The 20,647-nt window shown below is 35.2% G+C and overlaps 3 protein-coding genes across 3 annotated transcripts; 1 reads left to right on the top strand and 2 right to left on the bottom strand.

The window, feature by feature from the left end:
* Positions 1-1,014: 1,014 nt before the first annotated feature.
* Positions 1,015-2,824, bottom strand: LOC143548407 (translationally-controlled tumor protein homolog). Its single transcript, XM_077039586.1, has 5 exons — positions 2,738-2,824; positions 1,856-1,929; positions 1,629-1,757; positions 1,385-1,542; positions 1,015-1,307 (listed from the first exon to the last, which is right to left on the bottom strand). The coding sequence occupies exons 1-5, from the start codon at positions 2,763-2,765 to the stop codon at positions 1,190-1,192; spliced, it is 507 nt and encodes a 168-aa protein (XP_076895701.1). The 5' UTR covers positions 2,766-2,824; the 3' UTR covers positions 1,015-1,189.
* A 6,362-nt stretch (positions 2,825-9,186) lies between these two features.
* On the bottom strand, positions 9,187-12,048 carry LOC143548405 (putative ubiquitin-like-specific protease 1B). Its single transcript, XM_077039585.1, has 9 exons — positions 11,349-12,048; positions 11,203-11,282; positions 11,001-11,094; positions 10,817-10,915; positions 9,897-9,989; positions 9,688-9,807; positions 9,507-9,610; positions 9,360-9,432; positions 9,187-9,249 (listed from the first exon to the last, which is right to left on the bottom strand). The coding sequence occupies exons 1-9, from the start codon at positions 11,922-11,924 to the stop codon at positions 9,187-9,189; spliced, it is 1,302 nt and encodes a 433-aa protein (XP_076895700.1). The 5' UTR covers positions 11,925-12,048.
* A 7,513-nt stretch (positions 12,049-19,561) lies between these two features.
* Positions 19,562-20,647, top strand: LOC143548427 (F-box/kelch-repeat protein At3g06240-like). The gene has a single exon (XM_077039607.1). It carries the CDS (start codon positions 19,562-19,564, stop codon positions 20,645-20,647), a length of 1,086 nt encoding a protein of 361 aa, XP_076895722.1.

The raw sequence follows: 20,647 nt of genomic DNA, 5'->3' as shown, positions 1-20,647 counted from the left end.
TGTCCTAGCCCTGGTCGGTGCTCTTATGCCATGTGTGACTATGGTTGATTCAGAAATTTGAATAAACTTGTTATTTTGATTTTGTATTGGTGATATTCATCTTTCTTTTATTTTTAATCAAGGTTTGGCATAAAGATCCTCAAGAAAGTTGACCGGGCTGAATCGGTCTGGTCACGGGTTAAAACATGTAATTTGATGGTATTGGTTAGGTTGTCTCAAATGTTTTTCTTATCAATAAATTTTTACAATGAATACATACTACACCTATTCTTCTGTATGCATCTATGCATTTATATCATGTATTGCGTTTGTGCCTTATGTTGGCTATTATGGTTTTCGAAAGGGCTTCTTAAGACAAATTTGCAATCGTGTGCAAGTTTTGCTTCGTTATGAATTGTGTATGAATGTTCATACGCATATGATACGCCAAATGACCGGCGTCCATATACATTCTTTCTTTAGCATCCATAAAACATCTATGCATTTATTATATGTATTGCCTTAATGCCTCATGTGGGCTATTTATATCATTGTTTTAAACTATTCAAATTATACAATGGATCAAAACTTTACTCCTAAAACTAACTCAACGCCACTCGCTCTTACCGTCTATTATCTACTGCACATCAGTAGTCCGACACCCACTGCCATAACCTACCATCGCCATTGCAAACTTCACTGCCATAACTACCCTATACAACACGCCCACGCACCTTGCTTGCTACCACTATTGTCACCACCCCCACCCATCGTCACTCTCTACCTTAAATTACAAGGGTCAAACTCTTCTCAGTTCTCATCCAAACTCGAATCAACCTGTTGCTCAACTCGCCTATTTTGCTAGACTTACCAGGCAGGCACATATGAGATGTGATGGCTAAATAGAGACATGACCTGGAAAAGCCCCTCCCTATGTGGTTTGAGGGTTTTTATACTATGATTAACAAATGTGTAAACTTGAAGTTGAATAACTTAGTGTGTGTTAGTCGTTCGAAAACGAACAAGTCAACCAAATACTTTGAATATCAAAGTTTCACTTAAATCAAATACCAGTAGCTAGTTCAAAAATGAAACCGTACAATAAAACAAGAAAAATAGGTCCATATTAAATCAAACAAAAACCATGCATTTTAAACCAACTACAGCAAGTGTCTCAAAACTGTTTGCTGGCTTGAGACGATGATCCTTCTTAACATTTCACCTCCTTCAACCCCACACCGATGTACAAAAATGTTGGGTCGGTAGCACCTTCTTTGTAGTAAGCAAACACCATTGTACCCTCATCATGCATGCTCTCCCCAACAAAACTGAAAAATACAAGTCCACAGAGTTAGCACTACATCAATCATCTTAAAATAAATATGCAAATAAAAACAAAACTTACAACTGAAGGTCGCTAAGCTTGCCAAGAAGGAACTTTGTTGCAGCCTCGATGTTCTTCTTGAAGAATTCTTGTTTCTCTCCCTCAAGCTTGGGAGTGAGATTTTTGATGTAACTCTTGATGTAAGCGACAAACTGCTTCTTGTTAAAAGCGGGTTGCTCCTACATGTTGATTGTTGTATAAGTACTCAACGCATATAAACTTCTTGAAACTTAATTAGATATCATGATTAAATAATATTATTTACCTGTAGTCTAAAGGTGTCAACAATGTCAACCACCTTCACGGCTTGATCATCGACACCCTCGTCTTCATCAGCTCCTTCAGCAGAAGGGTTTGCACCAATGTCAACATCCACTGCTCCTTGTACCACCCACTACAAACACAAGTTTTATATTGAATATTACTAAAATTCTAGTGATTAATAAAAGATATACAAAACAAATGATGATACAATACAAGAATCAAATATACCTTTCCCTCAACTTCCCAAAGGATACCATCCAAGATTTCCTTGTAAGGAAACGAGTCCGAAAGAAGCTCGTCACCTGAAATTACAAATACAATTTTAACGACGTAAGCAACACATGTACAATACTATCAAGACATTTGTAATACGAAATAAACAAACTAAAGTCTAGAAACAGTCAGTCCAAAAAAATTGCAACGATTCACAGTAAGGTTGCAAACGCGTCTAGCCGTCCGCAAGCTACTCTAGCTCAGATCAATAAAAAAGCTCAAAACAAGCCAAGCGTTTTCACGCTCGAGCCAACCCTCAAACGAAACTCGTTTAGTTATCGAGCCCGAGCTTGAACATTGCATCAAAGCACGTTTAGGCTCGTCAACTCGTAACGAGCCTCATAATTTTTTTAGTTTTACCTCTTTTGGACTTTTTTGTATTAATTTTACACCGCACAGTCAAGCTTGATCCAAACTTAGGCGAGCTTAGGCGCGTTTTAAGGTTTTCTTTTCCCCAAAATATATGAAAACAATTAAAAACGTTTATAATATATAATAAACGAGTCAAACCAAAGCTGAAGCCGAGCTTGAAAGAACAACTCACAAGCCGAGCTCAAGCTTTAGACAAAGCGGTCAAAACGATCGTTTACACCCCTAATTTACAGTAAAATAGATATATGACTTGAACAATATAACTACAAATATAAAAACCCTAACGCAAACCCATCTATAGATCTAAGATACCCACAAATCTGAGCATCAAACAATAACCCACATCCAACATATACCAAACGAGCCCTAGATCTACACAATTACATAACAATTAAGCATAATAATCAGTGGCCAAAAACCCTAACTTTATCCGATTCAAATCAGACAACGTAATAATAAGATTACCAGAGATCAAATCTTGGTAGACCAACATGATTGCAAGATGCTTCTGGGTTCGATCGATTAACACAAAAAGAAGATAGCAGCAGCAGCAGCAGCAGCAGCAAGTTGCAATGGGAAGAGGGTTTGGAGAATATAGATACAGCGAGTATTTATAGGGCAAGGGTTTTCGTGTAAATTTACCGAAATAGTCCTTTGGTTTTTGGGGATTTTCGTATCTGTCCTTTTTTATTATTTTGATTTTTCATGTGATTGGTTTAAACTTTAAAGGCGCATACAAGATGCCTCTCTTTTTGGTTTGGCTTTTGACGAGGCATCTTTTTTGTTTATGCCTTTAGCATCTTTTCTGCTACTCATTTAGAAATGGGATATTGGATTTTAATAGTTTGCGTTAAACCAAATTTTAAAAAACATATCACAAGAGTCTCAAGTTCCAACATGTTTGCCGTCAGCGAGTTTTTTATTAACCGGGTTAAATTTCGTTGGTTTTTAATGATGTGGATGATGACGTGTATGATGAGGTGACAAAAATAGTGGCGTGGACTACTGATGTGGTAAAAAATTATTATTAAATTAAGATTATATTTTTCTAATCAAAATAAACGAATTGAACCACTTTTTATAACAAAAATAAATGAACCGAACTACTCTCCTAGCAAAACTAAACGAACCGAACCATTTTTTTCTTAACAAAAGTAACTAATCAACCCAATTTTTTTTAACAAAAATAAAAAAACAAATCACCTTTTTTTAACAAAACTAAACAAACCAAACCACTTTTTTTTTTAACAAAACTAAACAAACCAAACCACTTTTTTTTTTAAAGAACTATTTTTTTTTAACAAAAATCATCCAATCAAACAACCCACTATTTTTAAAAAAGCAAACCAACCCACTTTTCTTTTAACAAAAATCAACCAATCGAACCACTCTATTTTTTTACAAAAATTAACGAACCGGGACCACTTTTTTTAACAAAAATCAACGAGCTGATCTACTTTTCTAATAAAAATAAACTTAGGTCGAGAGAGTTCGGTCAGAGCGCGTTTCGCATCGGAGGTGTTCATGTCAAAATAGTGGTGGTGGTTTGGTTGATTTATTTTTGTTAAAAAAAATAGTTTGGTCCGTTTATTTTTGTTAAAAAAAAAGTAGTTCGGTTCGTCTGTTTCTGTTAAAAAAAAGTGGTTCAATTAGTTTATTTTTGTTTAAAAAGGTGGTTCGATTCATTTATTTTTGTTAGAAAAGTTGTTCGGTTTATTTATTTTGTTAAAAAAAAATAGTTCAGTTTATTTAGTTTTTTTTTAAGGTAGTTCGATTCGTTGATTTTTGTTAAAAAAAATATAGTTCGATTCGTTGATTTTTGTTAAAAAAATATGGTCGGTTCGTTTCTTTTGGTTTGAAAATTTTAGTTTTAATTTAAAAATAATTTTTTACAACATAAGCAGTTCACGTCACTATTTTTGCCACATCAACGTGCAAGTCATAATCCACATCATAAAAAACTAATGGAATCTAACCCTGTTAGTGAAAAGATTGTTGGCGACCAGTAGGCCATAACTTGGAACTATTGTGATACCTTTTTTTAAAGGGTTTAGCTTAACACCGGCAAATGAAGCAAAGTTTGAATTATTAAAATTCAATATCCTTTTAAAAGCATATATTAATTTTAGGAAATATATGATAACCTTTGAAGTTAAGGTTGATATAAGAAAATTAACATATGTTCCTATTTTAAATCTAAAGTAATTTATTTGGATCGCTAGCTTTTTAAGATAGCGAAACTAATTATCAATTATCTAATATATATATATATATATATATATATATAAATAAAGTCTGGTGTCGTTAAGTTGTCATTGGGCCACTTAACGGTACCTAACTTGTCCTTAGATTTTTGTTTTTTTTTTCCTGTTTTTTATCGTAACTGAAGCCAACCGAACACCAATTATGTCTTTTGTTTGTTTTAATTCCAATGTCGTAATGAACGTGACGGAAACCGACCGCATTATTATAGACTCACCGTCTTAATGCCCGGGACCAACAACATTCGGGTTTTACCAATGCCTCAAGTTACCGACGAACATCACTCAATTGGTCCACTCAACGCCCGGGACCGACAACGCTCGGTTTTACCATTGCCCGAGTTTACCAAACGACGTCACCCCATTGGTCCACTTAATTTTTATATTTATCCTTTTCTTAGCTCCGATACCATAACAAATGTAGCCAAAACTAGGGGTGTCAAATCCTGACACGACCCGAAACCCGACACGAAAAAATATAGGTTTTGGGTCGGCTGACACGATCCGTTTTCTTAAACAGGTCAACCCAAACCCGACATGTTTAAAAAACAGGTCAACCCGAACCCGACCCGTTAGAAAGTGGATTGACCTGTTAACCCGTTTAACAATTTTAAAGAAGTTAATATTTTTATTTTAGAGATAAGATGTTCAAATTTTAAAGTTAAATACTTAGTTTTTTTTTAATTTTTCATATATCAATTAACATTTAAAGTAAACTAATTTGTTTTTACACTACTTTATACACATTTTACTTCTAATAATTTCATTTTATTAGTTCTAACTGTATATTTTCTGGTTATTTCATTCATTATTCTTATCTTGAGCTGGATATGCAACCTAAATTCGTTAATTGAGAATGAGAGATAAATACACAAAACAATTAGATTTATCACAAATTATTAATTAGTTTTATATGAATAAGAGCAATTAATTGTTTAATTTATTACTAAATCAGTAATTATACTCATATTCGTATATGAACGTAAAATGGGTTGACCTGAAACACAACCCGTACACGACACGAATTTAAATGGGTCGACACGAATAAAAATATGGGTTGGGTTAGGGTTGAAGAATCTCAACACGCTAACCCGCCAACCCGAAACTCATAACCCGCCAACCTGACACGATTGACACTCCTAGCCGAAACCAACCGAATTGATGTCCCCGCAATTGGCCCTTGGCGGCACCTTATTAGTCCGTAAATTTTGTTATTATCTTTTATTTGTTTTATTTATTTGAGTTACCATCACTAACGTGGAAACCGACGAAACGCCATTTTTTAGTTCCGACGCCATAACGAACCTGGCGGGAAACCGACCGAATTTGCCTAGACTCACCGCCTCAACGTCCGGGACCGACAACGCTCGGGTTTTAACAACACCCAAATTTACCGACTGACGCCCCCCCCCCCCCCCCCCCCCTGCGTCCACCATTGGGACGCAACTGCCCTATTTGGCCACTTGATGGCATCATATTAATCCGTGAATTTTGTTTTTTTTTATTTAGTTTAGATAACATAACAAACATAATGGAAACCGACCAAATTAAAGTTAATTTTTTCCCTTTTGGTACAAAAACGAACCTGACATAAACCGACCAAATTCGCATAGACTCGTTACCTCATTGCTTGTGATCAACAACTCTAAGGTTTTGCCAACGCACAAGTTTACCGCCCGACCCCCCCCCCCCCCCCAATTAGCCACTGGTCCACCTCAATTTTTTATATTTTTTCCATTCTTAACTCCTGTTTAGTTACAAACGTAATTGAAACCGACCGAATTCGTGTCGAGTTACCGCCTTAATGCCTAGGACCGATAACGCTTGGATTTTACCGTCGCCCAGGTTTGTCGATCAAATAAACAATGTTTTAAATATTTTTGTTCTTTTTATATGTTAATTTGACGCATTAATTTTTTGGGTTTTAATGCTCAAATTAACTATGTCTATATCGTAACAAACGCAACCGATACCGACCGAATTCGTGTCGATTCACCATCGTAACACTCGGGTTTCAACGTTGGGGTTTTGACAACCGGGTAAAAAATTAGTTCTTTATAAAGTATATTTATAGGTCTTGAGTTTATAATATTATCAAGCATGACTTATTGGACTCGACCCTTTTAGATAGCGAAACTAATTTTTTTTAAATTATATTTATAGATCTTGAGTTTATAATATTATCATACGTGACCCATTTAACTCAACTAACTAGCTTCATAGATTTAGGCACAATCAAACTAATCAAGTGCAAATTGTCTAAGCACGCCTTAATAGTCGACACACATTTTCTCATGCTTTGTCGTTTTTCTACGAAGTAATTTTTAAAAGTCTGACCCACTGTGAAACCATTATTCTCCGGATAAGCCTTTATTAGATCCGCGTGTGTTTTTCTTTTATGATATTCAATTTTTGTTTATAGATTTAGATGTCAAAACTTTTTTCTTTTTGAGAGATTTTTTTTACAAGATAAAACAAGTATTTTTTTTAGTAGTATTAATTAATTGAATACGAAACAACGAAAGCCATTGAAATTTATTCCCTACGTTTTATATTTTCTTACAGTAACTTAATAAAAATATCTTTTTTTAAAGCTCATGTAAAGCATTACTTTTTCACTGGGTTTCGACAGATTTTGAGATAGTTTGAAAAAATAAGAGTGTATTTATAAGACATGGTAAATCGTAAAATATAGCACAATGCTGAGCAAAATGCAACACAATATTGAGTAATATAACATAATGTCAAGGACAAAAGCCACGATGACGAAACTAAATAAAGAACACAAGGATGAATAAAAAAACACAATGATCTGAACAAATATTCTAAAATCTACAAGCTAGAAATCAAGAGGCGAAAATCTAAAATCTAATTTCGTAGAGTTCAACTAGATGGTTTCAATGCCGCTAATTTGAGTTCATTTGAAATTCTTTTGATACCCTTCGTACGACTTCCTATTTATAAGACTATGTATATGAATCCAATAATATAACGATTATGTGATTTGTCTCTAACTTTAAAAATTTAATAATAAAAGTTTAGATGAATGAATTTACCACATGCTTTTGCCAATTAAAGGTACCATCTTTAATCCAAATTTAACTTATTGGCTATGTATTAAGGATTAGACTAAGACCGTGTATAGTGGGATGCTTTCCCACCCTATGGCGTCCTTAAAGTGTCGAGAACACCGTCCCCCAGGGCATTTTAGGCGCTATGGATTTTTTTTTTGGGGGGGGGGAGTTGAAGGTGATTGGTGGGCTTTTTTTTGTTTTTTTATAAAAGATAATAATAAAATAATAATGAGGTAATTGTTTGAATGAGCTCCATCCACTAGGACCACTACACCCCTTTTATCCAAAACGCCCCTATCGTGACGTGACGTCACATGGCGCGCATAACGTCCTCATAGGGGCTCCATTAACTACACATGGTCTAATGTGGAGCTAGCTCATCTGGTGTGACATGCCTTTTAAGAGAATGTCCCATGTTCAAACCTGAACAAAGGTGTGTACTGTTGGTGTAAATTAGGAGTAAAAATTTGTTGTTAAGAAAACTTAAATAAGCAAACCACTTAGTAAAATCTCATTCGTAACAAAACGAGTGGGCCAGTGGACTAAACCGGGGTGGAAGATCAGACCTAACATAAGGGCAAGTACCTCTATATTAATGTATAATTGGCCAGAGCTCTACTCGTATATAGCTTGTCCCAACATTTACTTGGTGGTCATCAACCAAAAAATCACTGACATAAGTATCCTTCAGCGATAGTCAAAATAATAACTAAAAAAAACATATAAATTCTTTTATCCACCGATGATCCGCCAGTGAGTGATTATTAACGGATTCCAACATACGATTTAAGTACATTAAAAACTTGAAGAGTCTTTGTTGCATCTGCAATGGATGGACAGTTGGCGACCCGTCAATGATATCCGTCACTATTCAGATGGCGATGCGTTAATCACCGTCACTAATCGGTTGGTGAAGTCTTTATCCACACCCTTTTTTATCATGGACCTTCACTGAGTGATTGCCAACGGGTGTGTCCACTGTTGAAGTTCCTCTGCAGGATCAATCATATCTTTATTGCTGCAAGACTCCTAAACCGGTCTTTAATTATCTTCAAGTGTCTCGGACACGCACAATCATGGTATAGATAGGCCCGAAAAAGAAACAGAGAGTAAATATAAAAAGAGACTGTGTTTGAATACGGATTATAAAATATGTTTGCCAAACTTAGAACTAAATATTCATATTCATTCCTTATTTAAAATCAAGCCGGTTTGAGCGAAAATAATCTCTTTTAACCAACAAGCTGGTTTCTATATCAAGTGATAAATCGCAATTGAAGGTTTAAAACTTGTCTACTGCAAACAACAAAATCCATAGCCCTTTTATCATTTCCCTAGCCCGTCTTAACGACCCGAGATAAACAACAAAAAAAATCTATAGATGCAGCAAAGCAATGACTGCAAAAAGGTTCCCATGATTCAAACCGGTATAAAATAACTAACGGAAACATTGTCTCAGGATCGTCAAAAAAGAACAAACAAAACATATAACTAACTGCATTTCTGGCGGTATAGATCACAAAATGGTGCCTTGACCTAAATTGATATGGTTATGTACACTACATGGATAGATAGATGGTTAGTCGACTCTCAGTTTCAGTATCTCCTTTGCAGTCCTTAACCTAAAATATGGCATATGCTCCTACACGCAACCATAATTACAGAAAATTAGTTAATGATGCAATTAATGCAAAATTTGTAGTAATAAAGAATATTACGGAAAAAGAAGATCCGGATTGTCATCTAACTCACCTGACTGAAGCAGAGACCAAGGCCCCTGCTATAAAAGTCCGCATACTTAATCATGAATACACCACAGTCAAACCTGGTAAAAAAAATCATCAATAAATATTAAAAGAGTTCGGTTCAAAGAAAAACAAGTCAAAAAAGATTACACACCCGTTCTCCTGATTAGGAAGGTCTGTTACAAATTCTTGCTTCCAAGCAGAAACATCAATGTCTTCTCCGTTCTTATCTTTCGCTTCATCCACAATGTATTTGGCCTGGATAATATTATTCATAAGCTAGCTACATAATAAAAAGTAAACGGTATACAATATTAAGTTACTATGATACATACCAATACACTCATGACTTGTTTATCGATTCCTCCAAGTGAGTCGAGATACTGAAACTTTTTTTCCTTTTTGTTGATAACCGCCAAACACCAATGTATTTCTTTGTGAACCGGGACAAATATCTGGTCATAAGATATGATTAGAATACCGAATTAGAGCAAAAGTAGCATGTTGATTAAAAAATGCAGAAATAAGATTTATTTAACATTACTTTGTCACATTCAAGGAGACTGTATCCCAACTTCCTCTGGGAAGTCCATCTTCTTACTGACTTGTAATCATAGCCCGTCCTTCCGCCTATCAACTATTTAGCAACAAAATAAGAATCATAAAAGATGCCAGATTCATCAATAAAGATGGAGCGTAGACTAGGGTATACTTATGTTGGATATTTAGTAGAGAAGATCATTAATTAAGAGAGGTGTAAAATATTAGTTCGCTTCGAACACGCACGTTGAGTACTTTACACATAGAAAATTAAATATTTTGGACCGAATCTTAGTTATCCTTTTCTAATAATGGTTTTGGACTGTGCTTGCCTATTTCATTAGGTATCTCCTATTACACTTATACCTCTATTGGTTGATACCTCACTTATTGCTCGTGTTTGCAATTTATACAAAATAGTATCAAAATTAAAATATTAGGTACATGTGGTCATAGTTGTGAATAGCGCTCGCTATAGGCCAGCTACATAGCATATAGGGCATATGTCACTATAGGGTGCTTACTGCCTAGCAGCCAAATAGCGATTAATCTGTAATTTTTTCCTTTTCTTTTCAAATTTTTATTTTTTTTAGCTATTTTGGTGGTGCGAATATTTATTTATTGATTATAATTGCTACAATAGCTGACCACTTGAATGCAAAACATTTCTTAAATTTTCTACTCCTTTACCGCTAAACATGAAAAGGCGGGCGCTATTTCATCGCTATTGGTACATAGCGTATAGCTAGCTTGTCGCTATCGACCATTATTCGCTATTGACAACTATGCGCGTTGTACATTTACTTTCAAAATTCACATAAAAAGTAAAATATCTTCAAAACGAGAACAATCCAGACTATATGGGATATAAGGATGATGTAAATAAAGTGAACAAGGATATGAAAAGGAATGAATATAACTAACCTTCTTGTAGAAAAACGTATTGAAGAAATGACATTTTAGAAACTTTTTCGGCTCCTTCTTTTCCCTCTCTTTTAGCAGCTCAAGGTAAAGATTAATAACCTAAACATAAAAAAAATTAAGCACAAAAGTTCTTGCTTAACAAGTTACGCTGCAGCCAAACATTACATGCAAAATAAACAACTACCTCGTCATTCAACCATGCACCCGGTCTCAAACACCTTAAAACTTCTCCGCTAATCGTAATATTAGAATCCTCATGAGTGACCAAAACCTTCCTTCTACAAATTTCAAGCACAATTTAAACCAAAATCATATACTCATATACCAAAACATTTAAAAGAATTCACTAGCATATATCTAACATGCGTGTACACATTAAATCATACCGGCTAGAATTTGCGAACGCGTTATCAACCGTTACTAGATCATCCTCGTCAAGCGGTCGAAACGGCTCAATTAACACATCCTGAAAAACAAATCAATTTAATACACACACACACACATATAAACAGCATAATTTTAAACAATTCACCTCATCTTTCTTTGCAGGAATCAACGGCTCAAACAAAGCCCTCTTCCCCTCTAACAAACGAATATCAAAACTCAACTTCTCTAACCGCCCGCCCGACTTCTCAATCAAATCACGCATCAACCTTTTGTAATGAGGCACACCCGCATCCAAACCCAACCCATCCACCCTCGCGCCCACCGATAAACACTCCAAACTAGACTCCAAAGAAGCCGAAACCTGAACCCGACGATTCTCTGCCGCCTTGACATCTAATTCCCGATACTTAGCCCTAATTTCCTGCACTTCCCCTAGCTTATTATTAACCTCCTCTTTCTCACTCTCCACCATTTCAACTTCAATTTCCTCAACACCCGAATCCCGAAAACCATCAATCCGCATACTATTATCATCATTATTATTATTGTTATCTACATAACCAAGCTCTACAATATCATCATCTTTTTCCAAATTAACAAACTTTACACTATTATTATTATTATTATAATTAATAACCCGATTAGTACTGTTGAATCTTTTGCCAGTGAACCCACGAACGACTATACACGGAGCTTGGATTTCTCTGGCAATTGGGGCCATCTGGGTTGGATACAAATGGAGGCGTGAAACCCTAGAATTGGAATTACAATTGAAATTGGGATGAGATGATTTGGGTTTCTTTGGAATGTGGGTGTTGTCATTGTCGTCGTAATCGAAGGCAGATCGGAAGTCAGGGTGGTGGCGTTTGTAGGGATTGATGGTTAAAGCACCCATTGCCGATTGAGGAAACAATTGGTTAGGGTTTCGGCAAAGGCTGCTTGGATTGAAATAGAATACAAGAAAGAAAGAAAGAAAGTAAGTTTATGAAGGTTTTAGTGGGGTATGTGTTTTTCTTCTTTTTGGGGAGCCTCAGAGGTGAGGTAATACTAATAATAAGAGTTATTATTTTTATATATAAAACATAATAAGATAATTGTAAGTGGTTTATAATATCTTTGTTATTATTAAACATCCCTCTTGTAGTATAATAAATATTTAATAACTTTATATTTATATGTCTTTTATATTTGAATCTTTACTTAATTAAACACAAGTTTTGAACTATGATACACTTTGAGATGAATTTTGTGCACATTTATAATGGTCTTTGGAATGGTATAATACAATTTCTTTTGTTATTAAGAGTTCATTAAAAATACATATAGCAAATTCTTTTCCTTTTCTTTTTTTTTATTAGCTTATTTAATTGCACATTTATTATTTATTTGAACTACGAATTTTTTTTTTTTTAGTTTCTTGCTATTTGAGAGAGTTGAAGCCAAAACTTCTCAAACCCAATATATTTTTAAAAGCTTTGTATTTGTTATGTCATATAACTATTTTATTTAAACATCACTCAAACCAATCTTTAAACACATAACATTCAATAATTCTATCCCTTTCAATACTTGTATGTCTCTCAACTAAAATTGTTAAAAACTCTTTTATGTCGACCTAACATAATGGGAAAAATCAAGGTTCCAACTGAAAAGGTTATAAGAATAGGTTACTGACCCACCCAACAAACAAAGTCTGTCACAACCATACTTTCCACAATACTAGTAACTGCCACTATACTTTTTCCATAATTCTCACAACAAGCGTTTTTCCTGACAACTAATTCACCTAAAGTAGCCAAAACATTTAACAATCTCAATTCCCGTGGTTGTGGAGGACGAACAAGAGAAGGATTTGAAGTACGATCGTGGCCACAAGATCACTATACCGGGACATTGTTGAATTCGGTGCTGTCATGAAAACATAAAATAACTAAACATTACAGATGAGATGTTTGATGGGTTTATTGCTTCTTTAATGAACCGTTGCTACTATATTTTCCATTTATATTTTTATTTGTAAATCAATTTAATATTCAAAATAAAAAGGTTATCGAATATGATTTCTCTTTTTAATAAATAAATATCATGTAGCATTTGCTGAGTTTTTGATTCATACATTCCAATTTAAGAAGTTTAGGGACTTTTTAGCAATCTGCTTCCTACTTCTAGAGCATCTTTAATAGTGTTGATATGTCCATCATTTGGATTGCAAACGAACCTCACAACTAATGTTCATTATTGGAGGTGCCCACATCAAGGATAGAGAGAGCAAACTGTTTGAACCCATAAATTTTTACAAACTTTTTTAAAGGAGAAATAGAAGAGAGAACGAAGGGAGGAAATGAGAAAGAATTGGGTGGTGTTTATGTAAAGTTGTTTGGATTGACAAATGATTACAACTGGTAGGCCGTGTGTACTGGGTGACAATTTCCGACGGTATTCAATAGGAACACCCCCCCCCCCTCCCCCGGCGATAAGAGGGGCGACAGGGGGGGCGACGCAATTTTGTCGCCGTTAGACATTAAAAAAATTATTATTTTATTCTTTATGACCGTTGAACGGTTAAAAATTTAAAAAAAGAAAATTAATTTACAAAATGAATATAAATACCAACCAATTCAACCATTTTCACTACATATATCAACACAACCTTCAAAAACCATTTTCACCATTTTCATATACCAACTCAACATTCAAAACCCATTTTCACCAACTTTCTTTACCAAAATGGACTCCACAAATACTTCCGACATGTTGGAACAATTTATTGAGAATAAGAAGAACATGGATTAAAGAGACAACGGATGAGGAAGCTGAGGTCATGAGTGCATTTCGGGCCGTAGCAAATAAGATAGCTTCTGGCTCTAATAGTTCTTAGTTACGTCGCACGCAGTCGTATATCATTCGAGACCGTGTGGCGAACAATCGTTTGATGAAAGACTACTTCAACAACTCGCCTAGATACGACGACACTAAAATTGAACGTTGTTCTCGGATGTCTAGACGTTTATTTCTGTGCATTGCGGAAGATTTGGAGCGGGAGTATCCGTATTTTCAACAAAAAAGTGACGCAAGAAGATATTTATGATTCACCGCCATCCAAAAGTGTACTTCGACGCTACGCATCCTTGCATACATAAACACGACCGACATCAACGATGAGTATTTAAAGATGGCGGAGAAAACGACGCGAGACTCGTTAGAGAATTTTGCATCAGTAAAATTTAAATTGTTTAAATTAATTATTTTTTGAACCCACTTGTTTTAATCAATTATCTTAAATTGTTTAAATTAATTATTCTTTAACCTAATTGTTTTGAATTTAAATTGTTTTAATCATTTGTTTCTATAGGAATAATATAATTATACGGTGATCGTTATCTGAGAATTCCAACTTCAAACGACCTAACTCGCATATACGATGTACATGAAAGTAAACATTCTTTTCCTGGCATAATCTAGAGTATAGATTGCATGCATTGGGAGTGGGGCAATTGTCTAACCGCATGGCGAGGTCAATACATTCGTGGTGACCATGGGCTACCAACGGTTAGTCTTTAAGCTATTTGTTCACATGACCTTTGGGTTTGGTCGGCCTACTTTGGCTCTGTCAGGTCCAACAACGAGGTAAATGTTCTCAACTCGTCCCCCGTGCTAGAGTATTACATCAGCCGTAGCATACCAGTCTTACCGTTTTATGCCAACGGTTCCTACTACCACCACGGATACTATCTGGGAGATGGGGATATATCCGGAGTACTCGATCATCGCCAAAACGCTTCAAGACTCGATCGAAGAAAAAAGAGAATATTTTAAGAAGAAGTAAGAGTCTGCGTGAAAGGATATCGAGAGGTGTTTCGGGGTTCTAAAAAATTTTGCTTCATGTGAAAACCCATGTCGTGTATGGTCGATGGAAAAAATGAGCAATGCCATGTATATGTGTATCATATTGCATAATATGATCTTAGAAGACAAGGGCAGAGCAATATGCCAACACTATATACTAAGGGAGCGTTCTAGAACAATTTCCTGAACCAACCAAATAACAACGAACAAGAAACAATCACGAGCTCACATCAAGTGAAATACATAACCAACTTAAGACAGATTTGGTTCAACACGTTTGGAATCATCGTCTCGTTGAAGACGAATATGAGGACGAGGACGAAGACAATGACGAGGATGAGGACGAACACATTTAGTGTTTTTACATTTAGCTTTTTTTTTTTAGTTTTTGGTGTATTTTTATTTTTATTTTAAAGTATTTTTCTTTTATTTAATTAATTTAATGAATTTTTTTAAATTGATGAGTTTTTATTAGTTTAATTTGATTGTAGAAAGAATATAATAAAAAAAAGATGATGTGACAAGATGGGGCCATAAAACCATTACACCCCTAAAACAAAAATCTTTTTTTTTCTGATTGGGTGTCACATGACACTTATCTCTCCAATTTGTAACCCATCACTACACATAAATGCTCTAATAAGCATGGGGAGTTGAGAGGGGAAAATAGGTGATGTGTCATAAGTTAATTTATAGAGTTTCAACAGTTTTTTGTCCATAGTAGTCCTAAGAGCATTCACATCCGAGTTATTATCCATATTTTTATAACTTAAACACATTTACATTATCAATTTAACGATTTTCAAAAGAAAAAAAGTTAACTAAAAAAATGTTTTAACCAATTTTTACTATTAATTCTATTAATTTACACTCAAATTTTTTTTATGTGGGATCATTAGTTTGAGTTAGTAAATATAAGAAATTACTATTCAGTTCATCTATAAAAATATAACGAATAAGATGGAGTTAACAATTTAAAAGGTTTTTAGAATTTGTTTTACATATAAAAAAAAGATACAATTTACCAAATCAGATGTAAACCAGGGTAAGCAAATGGGTCTTACCACATGGTGATTCGGATCCGGTTAATAGTATTCTTACCTTATCGTAAATAAATAGGTTTGATCATTCGGATCTCACGGATCTTACCTTTACCCGGTTTATGCTTGTAGCAAACGGGTGTTATCCCGTCATATCCAACTTGAACCCGGTTAATGATATTCTCAAGATCCGAAAACCAACCATATTATAATATAACTGGATTTGATCGGTTCAAATCTCGCGAATCTTACTTGATTTATGCCCACCTGTAAATGCTCTAAGAATAACCTTGATCCATTATTGAATGCTAAATATTCCATACAATAAGCTATAGGGAAAATTCTCAAAATAAGTATTTATGAAAACAAATTTCTAGTTTTAGATACCACTTGCAAAAAAATCCAGAAATAGGTATTATAAACTAGTCGTGACGAGTAGTTTGTAGAATCAATTAAAAGTTGTCGCGTGTCCTTAAACTAACCGTAACGAGCACGTTCACTAATCATTTACTCGTCACGACTAAATAAGTTTCATGTCTCGTAATCAAGCCCATGAGTAATTCATACGTCCTTTAGTCGTGACGACTAGTTTACCCAGTTTACCATTCCCTACCCGAGTAATTTATTAGTAGTTAACTCGTGACTAGTTTAACCTTATAATCTTCTCGTCGTGACTAAATGACTTATGAATTACTCGTGGGTGTTGATTAAGAGTCATGGAAACTTATTTAGTCGTGACGAGTAAATGATTAGTGAACGTGCTCGTTACGGTTAGTTTAAGTACACGTGGCAAGTTCTAATTGGTTTCTACAAACTACTCGTCACAATTAGTTTATAATACCTATTTCTGAAATTTTTTACAAATAATACCTAAAACTAGAAATTTGATTTCATACATGTTTATTTTTGGAATTTTCCCCTAAACTATATCAACATCATACATTCGTAATTTTACACATATGTTGATATTAAATATTAATATTAACTAGATTTTATCCCCCGTATTACGGGGGTTGTTTTACATTATTCGTTTTTAATATTTATATATTTATATTTGGATTTTAATTTTATTTGTTGTAAGAAAGTTAATAACTAATATACTTAAGGTTTGATGATGAAATGGTTTCACAAATAAATGATATGTTATAATCCGGTTTAAAAGCTATCTGAGTTTGGTGATACCCATTACCCGTTTATTTTCTTTATTATAAAATTGTTTCTTAATTATAAATAATATCTTTTGTTAAAATAAAATAGGATATTAATTTTTAGTATATTCCTATTTTATAGGATTTTCATATCAAATATTTGATGAGATTATTTTTTAATATAATGAGATGCTATAACCCGTTTAAGAGCTATCTGGGTTTAGTGAGACCTTTACCCGTGAATTCGGGTCAAATGCGTGAGAAGCCTTCATTTACAAATAAAGTAATCTGATGGCTTGAGAAAATGGTTGTTTTACATTTTTCGTTTTTTAATAATTATTTTTTGTAAGAAAGTTAATAATATACTTAGGGTTTGATAATGAAAGGGTTTCATAAATAAATGATATGTTATAACCCATTTAAAAGCTATCTGGATTTGGTGACCCATGACCCGCTTGTGTTTTTTACTATAAATATAAAATTGTTTATTAATTATAAAAATAATATCTTTTTCTTTTTAAATTGGATATTAAATTTTAGTATAATCCTGTTTTATAAGATTTTCATATCAAATAATTGGTAAGATTAATTTTTAATTTAATGAGATGTTATAACCCGTTTAAGAGCTATCTGGTTTTGGTAAAACCCATACCCATAAATTTGGGTTAAATCAATAAGAGGCCTCCATTTAAAAATCAAAAAATTTGGTGGCTTCCATAAAAAGGGGAAGCGACCACATCGCGACACATAAGATTTTTGGGTTTTCGTTTATATATATTATAGATGTTAATATTTTATTAAAACGTGTTACGTGTCGCACACGTAGTAATCCAACCCTTCAATAAAATAAGGGAAAATTTCCAAAATAGTCCAAAGTTAGAGAGAGAGTCTCAAAATAGTCCAAGAAATTTCATTATTCCAGAAATAGTCCAAGTAAATCTATCGGCGCCGATAGGCTTGAAAAAATCCGATGGTTTTCAAAGATCCAATACCAAGCTGCCAAATGTCCCACTACCCACCTACCCCCGATGGTTTTTCAATGAAATCCGTCTGGACCGATATTTTTGGAACGAAAATCATCTCCCATTAAAATCATCTCCAAAAATCATGTTTTTTTGAAATTCATCTGAGCCGATTAATTTCGAATGAATTTCGTCTTCGAAGATAATTTTCAAAAAAACATGCACCACCACCATGATCTCCACTTTCCGGCCACCACCCCACCCACCGCCACCACCACCACCACCACCACCACCACTCCCACTTTTCCGGCAAACATCACCTCCATCACCCGCCCATCATCATCACACCTTTCCGGCCACCACCCCACCCACCACCATTGAGATTGATGAGGATTTCTTGCTTAATTGGGTAATCGATTGTCGATTTCTGTTATGGGTTAGGTCGTAATTCATGTTCCATATTTTTTGAATTCATGTTCCTTACCACAAGAGTATCCTCAGAAGTAAGAGTTTGAAAAATGTCTTCATCATTTTTCACTTGGAAATATATATCTGTAATGCATAGAACATGTAACCGAGTAAATAACAAGTTTGAACTTTCCATGATAAAATTCACATAACAGGATCTTTAAGAGGATAACATACTTCCATGTTCATTGATGACATAGTAACATACTTCCATGTTCATGGGTGACATAGGGCAGATCTGGCCAGAAAATATTCTCATGGACTCCATCACCTACATAAGCATTGCCCAATTAAGCAAGAAATCCTCATCAATCTCAATGGTGGTGGGTGGGGTGGTGGCCGGAAAGGTGTGATGATGATGGGCGGGTAATGGAGGTGATGTTTGCCGGAAAGTAGGAGTGGTGGCGGTGTCGGCGGTGGGTGGGGTGGTGGCCGGAAAGTGGAGATCATGGTGGTGGTGGGTGTTGGTGCATGTTTTTTTGAAAATTATCTTTGAAAACGAAATTCATTTGAAATTAATCGGTTCAGATGAATTTCAAAAAAACATGATTTTTGGAGATGGTTTTCATGGGAGATGATTTTCATTCCAAAAATATCGGTCCAGACGGATTTCATTGGAAAACCATTGTGGGTAGGTGGGTAGTGGGACACTTGGCAGCTTGGTATTGGATCTTTGAAAACCATCGGATTTTTTTAACTTTTTTCAAACCTATCGACGCCGATAAATTTACTTGGACTATTTCTGGAATAATGAAATTTAATGGACTATTTTGAGAGTCTCTCCCTAAATTTAGACTATTTTGGGAATTTTCCCATAAAATAATATACATCACCATAAAATCCCAGCCGTGTATTACACAAATCGGTTACACCCACACCAAACACCTCCCACCGATGGACCCGGTAACCTCCGACGACGCCGTCATCGAACTCCCACCGGAGATCATCACCGTCATCCCCACCAAATCCCTCGGTCGGTTCAGATGCGTTTCAAAACACTGGCTTGCCCAAATCACAAACCCCCAATTCATCAAAACCCATCAGTTAACCCTCAACCGACATCACATCCTATGCAACCACCACAACACCTCACTCTATTCACTCCCCTTTAACCAACACCATCTAAACAAAAACAAAAGCAAACCCACGTTTCCTCACGTGGGTATGCTCGTCTTCCACGGCTCTTGCAACGGCCTTGTGTTAGGCGGTAAAGATGACGCCATTGACACTCATTCGCTCGTTGTCGTAAACCCGACAACGAGCGAGTTTGTGGAGGTACCGGAACCCGGTTGTGAGACGTTGAGTAACACGTTGGATATTGATATTGTGTATGGATTTGGTTATGATGCATTAAGTAATGATTATAAAGTTGTTTCCGTGTCGTATTATCATTATAGCTATTTGATTCCGCCTGAGGATATGTTTGTGCATGTTTATAGTGTTAGGAACAATACGTGGACGCGGGCGGTTGATTCGCCTTTTGATCATTCTTATTTTCAGAATATGCATGTGTCTGGTGTGTTTGTTAGTGGTTTTCTTCATTGGATTGCTTGTAAAGGTGAGTATCAGGTACCGGTGATTGCCGCGTTTAGTTTAGCGGATGAGGTGTTTAGTGAGGTCGCGTTGCCGGGTTTGGTTGATGTCGAGTCTATTCGGGGTGGCAAAGTTGTTGTTGTTGGTGAGAAGCTTGGTGTGCTTTTGAAAGATGAGGTGTGGCTGATGAATGAGTATGGCGTAAGGGAGTCTTGGTTGAAGATTCGAATTCGTGGTTTTGATGAGATTCCGGTGATGGTTGATCCGACGATTCTATATGAGGATGGAAAGATTGTGTTGGTTAGTGACGGTCGAATGCGGATATATGATGTTGAGAAGGAATCTTTTTGTAAAAGTATTGATATTTCTAGGAATGTTAAAGGGTTTGAGATCGAAGGTATTTATGTCGAAAGCCTTGCCTCGCCAAAATTGAGAGGGACCGGTTAG

Source organism: Bidens hawaiensis, unplaced genomic scaffold (assembly GCF_021521415.1).
Source record: "Bidens hawaiensis isolate Kalapana, Puna unplaced genomic scaffold, B.hawaiensis_p1.1 tig00015117_1, whole genome shotgun sequence".
Lineage (NCBI taxonomy): Eukaryota > Viridiplantae > Streptophyta > Magnoliopsida > Asterales > Asteraceae > Bidens > Bidens hawaiensis.
This window is presented reverse-complemented; position numbering and strand designations above follow the sequence as displayed.

Bases quoted from the DNA above. Each gene is read 5' to 3' on its own strand.
- LOC143548405 (XM_077039585.1), bottom strand. From the start codon at position 11,924: ATGGCCCCAATTGCCAGAGAAATCCAAGCTCCGTGTATAGTCGTTCGT. The intron at 9,611-9,687 runs GTATGTATCATA...AATATTATCCAG, and splicing joins AACAAGTCATGAGTGTATTG to GCCAAATACATTGTGGATGA. The intron at 9,250-9,359 runs GTGAGTTAGATG...GGTTGCGTGTAG, and splicing joins TTGGTCTCTGCTTCAGTCAG to GAGCATATGCCATATTTTAG.
- LOC143548407 (XM_077039586.1), bottom strand. From the start codon at position 2,765: ATGTTGGTCTACCAAGATTTGATCTCTG. The intron at 1,930-2,737 runs GTAATCTTATTA...TTGTAATTTCAG, and splicing joins CTACCAAGATTTGATCTCTG to GTGACGAGCTTCTTTCGGAC. The intron at 1,543-1,628 runs GTAAATAATATT...ATCAACATGTAG, and splicing joins TTGACACCTTTAGACTACAG to GAGCAACCCGCTTTTAACAA.
- LOC143548427 (XM_077039607.1), top strand. From the start codon at position 19,562: ATGGACCCGGTAACCTCCGACGACGCCGTCATCGAACTCCCACCGGAG.